The following is a 5040-nucleotide window of genomic DNA, read 5'->3' as shown; positions in this document are numbered from 1 at the left end:
GTTCTGTGTTCATGGCAATAGCGCTTCCCTACTTTGAAAAGAGCTGTCCCAAGTTCAGGATGCTACCTAAAACATTTGCTCTGTCATTTCTAATCATTTAATAAATAGGAGCCCTCATGGGCTGCTCTGCTCTAAAATCTATAGATGCCGTGATGTTGTAAGAAGCAGTCCGGTGACTCCACAGCCCCCAGACGCCATTAAGGCTGCCTTGTGTCGTCAATACTTAGCAAAGGACCTCAAAAAGGTTTCATCTGAACCCCATCTAATGTCAACCTTTCTTCCACTCCCTTTCATGAGTCAGGAAATTCTACATTCTAAAAATAATTTCTTAAGCAACACAAAATTAGAGAAAAGTGTTGAAAAAAATCCACAAAGATAGAATGTTTAATGGACCCTCCCATACCTGCCACCTGTCCCCGTCATCAGCATCTGGCAGTGTCACCACTATAATCCCCTTTGCCTGACACCTGGATTGTTCTTTCTAAAAAGAGAAGTGTTTTAAAATGCACGTATACTTGACATGCAGTATAACGCATAAAGTCTGAATGTACGGCACAGGCTTTTTTTTCTTTTAATCTCTGTATACACCCATTTAATCACCCTAATCAAAATAGAGACTCCCCAGAAATTTCCCTCATGCCCTTCCAGATCAATAAACTAGATTATTTTTAAGCAAGTTAAAATAAGTATTCTTTATAGAAAAGAATGTTTTCTTTTGTGGGGACCGGGGCGGCGCGGGGGGGGGGGGGGGGGGGGGGGGGGGGGGGGGGGGGGGGGGGGGGGGGGGGGAAGCGGGGGGTGGAGAAAGGAGGGTGGAGAAGGGAGGGGAAGGGTTAGTGGGTGGGAAAAGCCCAGCAAGAGGCAGTTAAGGTGGGGATATTGGGGCACTTGCAGATACCCTATCCTGTTTGGGTGGTTCCTTTCGAGACTGGGGTCATGACCGATGGCTGCGAGCTCTTTAATCTCTGTCCTGAGCGCAGCCAACAGTAGCTGGAGGCCGAAAGCCACAAGAACTAAGTCTGTAACCCTGGGTAGTTGCAGTTACTGTTAATGGAGATTCCGTTGGTGTCGGTTCTGACTGCTTTAACAGCTAGCTGTTCATTCGTTGTGACTAATGAGGCTCAGGCGTGGGCGTGGGGACGGGCGCGCAAGGCCCTGCGGTACCAAACTGTGGCTCTCCCCTGTCTTCCCCGGCAGACCCCAGCTGCGACCGCATCGGCCCCACCGCCGCCGCAGGTGCACAAGGTGTTCAGGAAGTGAGGGCCGCGCCCCCCGACCGCCGACCGCATCCGTCATTGGAGTCCAGTTACCCACCCGACCTTCACAAATCATCACAGCATGGGGAAAAGCGGGCACACGCGAGGGACCCAAAAGGCAGCAGAGAGTATATCAGACACCCCAATGAGCATCACACATGGAACGGAACTTCTAGAAAACCCGACAGCGGGGCTTGCCGACCCAAGGACCGGGCAGCGGAGGGGCGGAGAGAGGCGCCCCCGGAGCGGCTGGTGACCAATGGCCCCAAGAGGAGGTCCCCGGAGAAGCGCCGGGAGGGCACCCGCAGCGCGGACACCACTCTGGAGAGGAGGGAGAGGCACGAGAAGAGAAGGGAGCTGTCCCCGGAGCGGCGGCGCGAGCGCTCGCCCACCCGCAGGAGGGACGGCTCGCCCGGCCGCCGGAGGCGCTCCCTCGAACGACTCTTGGATCACAAACGGTCCCCGGAGCGGAGGAGAGCCGGCTCGCCTGAGCGCAGGGCCAAGTCCACCGAGCGCAGGCGCGAGCGGTCCCTGGAGACCAGGAGCAGGGAGGACAGGGTCAGCCACCGAGAGAGGGAAGAGCCCAGTCTGAAAGCGGACGGCGGCAGGAGCTCCCGACACGCCCCCGAGCAGAGAAGGCGACCTTACAAAGAATGTAGCACCGACCTCAGCATCTGAGACTCTGAGGCGCATCCCAACCTTTACCGTGTCAAAGGTTCTCAAAGGAAGGTCACAAACCTGAAATAATTTAGTTTCTTACCTTGAGGAAGCGTCCCACACCCGATGATCCTGTAATAGCAACAAACGTTTTATGCATTTGAAATCTTATAAGAAAAAATATATATATATGAAAAGTGTTGTGCCTGATGTATAATATTAAAGAAAGTATTTTTAAATGCATACTTTTTTGGAGATTATTTGCCAAATGCTGCCCCCAGGGAAATACATTTTGTTTCTTCATAAACTGTAGAATTGTCAAGAATCGGTCCCTTATGGGGGGCAGTCTTTTTCTCTCCTGGTTAAATAGGGCTGTTGATCATTTTCTCTAAGGGAAAGTATTGATTAAGTTTAATTAATTTGATGTAGATTGTTATGTAGTGATGTAGTGCTATACTGTAGTTAGGTGTTTTTCTTTAAAAAAAAAAAAGAGCAAAAGCAAAAGTTATATTTGTAGAAGCTGAGGACTCTTTGGGATGGATTAGGATTGCCAATGATCCTAAAATTAAACTGTATGAAGAGACTACTATTGCAAATGAAGGATATTTATAGCTAAACTACACAGCACAAAGAAATGTTCCCTTCTCGAGTCATAGTCGGTTCAGAAAACAGCCTGTACTCTCCCTGGCCATAGAAAGGCACAGAGAGGAGAAGGTTGGCTGCCATTACCCAGACGTAGCCCAAGCACAGATAGATGGTCAGGTTCATTAGCATCACCAATATCGGAAACGATCTCATTAAGGCAGTGCCATCCAGCTTTGCTCAACTCCCAGAAAAAAACAGACAATGAACACCTGTGTTGTGTTGTCTGCTTGGAGGCCGAATAGTGGATGGAATGGGGGACAGTGTGCCCAGTGTGAGGGAACCGTGAGAATCCTCAATAAAGTGCATTCCCCCCTGTGCAGCATAAGCCCGAGGTTACCCTTTGCTGAACTGGGGGCCAAGGAATGAGCGTTGGTGGAAGTTATCTCTCGGTTGATATTTGTTAAGAAGGGAGGGTTGGGGGTGCTTATTCTCAGAAACGCCCATTGCTTTTTGAAAATGTCATAAAAGTCTCCAGGATGATTGAAAGGGAAAGAAAGACACAGTCCCAGTGGTTCTAGAGCGAGTTGGCAAACCTCTGCCCTCGTGACCCTGTCCTTTGAGTCTTTGGACAGCAGAACAAAGCATAACAATTTTCTTTTGAGAATGACCCATTCTTTTGCAGCCCCGCAGGAAGCATTGGTTGGGTCGGCTCATAGCCCCAGGATGTGGTTGCAATGGATTACTGCCTAGCTGAGCCAAAATGTTTGCTTGTACCTGTTGGGCCACTACAGCAAACTGCTGCTTATGATGCATTGCGTATTTCCGTAGTACTGTTTTGCATTTTCCATACAGACACACAACTCTGCAAGTCAATCACTGTTGTTCTCATGGTACTGTGTAAGGAAACAAAGAAAAAGGAAAAAATAAAAATGGAGAAAACCAGCCAGTCCTTGTGTGTACAGAGTTGAAAATTGTAATTACTAGAGCCTGTTTAAAAAAAATTTAAAAAAACAACTGTTGCCTTTTTTTCTTGTATAAAAGAGAATTTATGACAAAAAATTTAGCTGTGAGGAATGTGATATGTGTTTATATTTCTGAATATGGAACAAATCGATTCATTGGGATATATTTTAATGTAATCTAAATCAGGTATGTAAAGCTGTTTTAAAATGGGAGACAATATAAGTAATTCTCTAAAGCTTTAGTTGGTTTGAATATCATCATTTCCTCCATGGTGAGCCTGCTTGTGAATTATTAAGCACTTGTTTTTTATTCACTGTTCTTCACTCATTTCTTGCCGTGTGCTATGGACTTAATGCTCTTTCTGTACTGATGAAAAGCAGTATGTGGGCCAATCTTTTTATAAAACACTATGCATATATAAATATCACATTGTTCATAGCTTTATTTGACGTATGGGTTTATACATAACGTAGAATGAGTACCTATAGTTGTGTGGACATGCACAAAACTAGTTCCTTTCCTGGAACAGGGACCGTGGACATTCTGTCGCTACAAAAGAGGAGGAGGGTCTGTGACTGCTATCTTCATTACCAGAGTTATCCACGCGCAGCAAGCCTTGAGCTGTGGTAGTGAGGCCGAGAACACAGCTGAATAATGGCGTTCTTTTTCATCAGGTTCCTAGGAGCCGACTTGGGGATTTTATTCCTAAGGCTCCACCGCTAGGAATTCTCTATTTCTAGCAAAATCTGTGATGTTAAATGATCGATGCTCTCACTTGTGGTCCAGAGTTTTAAATAAATGAAATCAAGGTAGATTTTGGGGAGTACATCATGAAGTTAACAACGTAATGTCTTTCTTATTGTCAGAGGTGACACTTGACATTTTAAAATCCGTATGCTAGCCACCTGGGCTCGGTCTTCACCAGGCTGTGAAGACTTGGTGTGGCAGTTTTTTCTGACTGCCACACATCAGATTTGCTTTGGAAATACTGTACTGTACAGGGACTATGCATTAAGCAGAAAGATCTAGTTTTCTCTGAACTACTGTAACCTTAGATTGGAGACTGATTCTTGTGAGCCTACTTTCCCTAATCCCCCACTTCATGTAAATGTCTTGATGAGAGATGATGGATGAGTATTTTGTATGATTAAATCAAACCATTGAAGAATTCCCCTCCCACCCATCACACAGTTGATGCCTGAAAGAATGTTGATGGGGGGGGGGGGGTCTCAACACCCTACTTGTATTTTTTAAGTTTCTTTTGTGAAAGATTTTTTAATGCATTTTTACTGTAAAAATACATGGAAATGTATGCATTCCATAACCACTATTGCTTCCGGATTGATATCTTTCTTGTCTCCGCGTTGTCTCAAATGTGTCAGGGTCACGTAATCAGGTGAGGGAATCCGGCACCAACTCAGTGCAACCTCACGTCCTTCTGTTGAAAGGGAAGAAACTATGCCTTTGCAGCAGCAGTACAGTGCCTTGCTACTCCATTTGTGGTCCCTGGACCACCTGCCTCATCACTGGAGAGTGTGTTAAAAATGCAGAATCTCAGGCCCACCCTAGACCTACCTGT

The 5040-nt window shown here is 46.3% G+C and overlaps 1 protein-coding gene across 3 annotated transcripts in view; it reads left to right on the top strand.

The window, feature by feature from the left end:
- MAGI1 (membrane associated guanylate kinase, WW and PDZ domain containing 1) overlaps window positions 1–4789 on the top strand; it is a 624267-nt gene extending 619478 nt beyond the window's left edge. For 2 of the 3 annotated variants that reach the window (XM_029916404.1, XM_029916403.1), the window contains one exon: window positions 1198–4789. In XM_029916404.1, the coding sequence (XP_029772264.1) occupies window positions 1198–1934 (737 nt within the window). In that variant the 3' untranslated portion in view covers window positions 1935–4789. The remainder of the gene's footprint in view (window positions 1–1197) is intronic. The other variant, XM_029916405.1, reaches the window with a different exon arrangement.
- The last annotated feature ends 251 nt before the right edge of the window (window positions 4790–5040 follow it).

The sequence above is a fragment of the Suricata suricatta genome, chromosome 12 (assembly GCF_006229205.1).
Source record: "Suricata suricatta isolate VVHF042 chromosome 12, meerkat_22Aug2017_6uvM2_HiC, whole genome shotgun sequence".
Lineage (NCBI taxonomy): Eukaryota > Metazoa > Chordata > Mammalia > Carnivora > Herpestidae > Suricata > Suricata suricatta.
The sequence above is the reverse complement of the archived record's forward strand: the minus strand, read 5'-3'. Positions and strand labels throughout refer to the sequence as shown.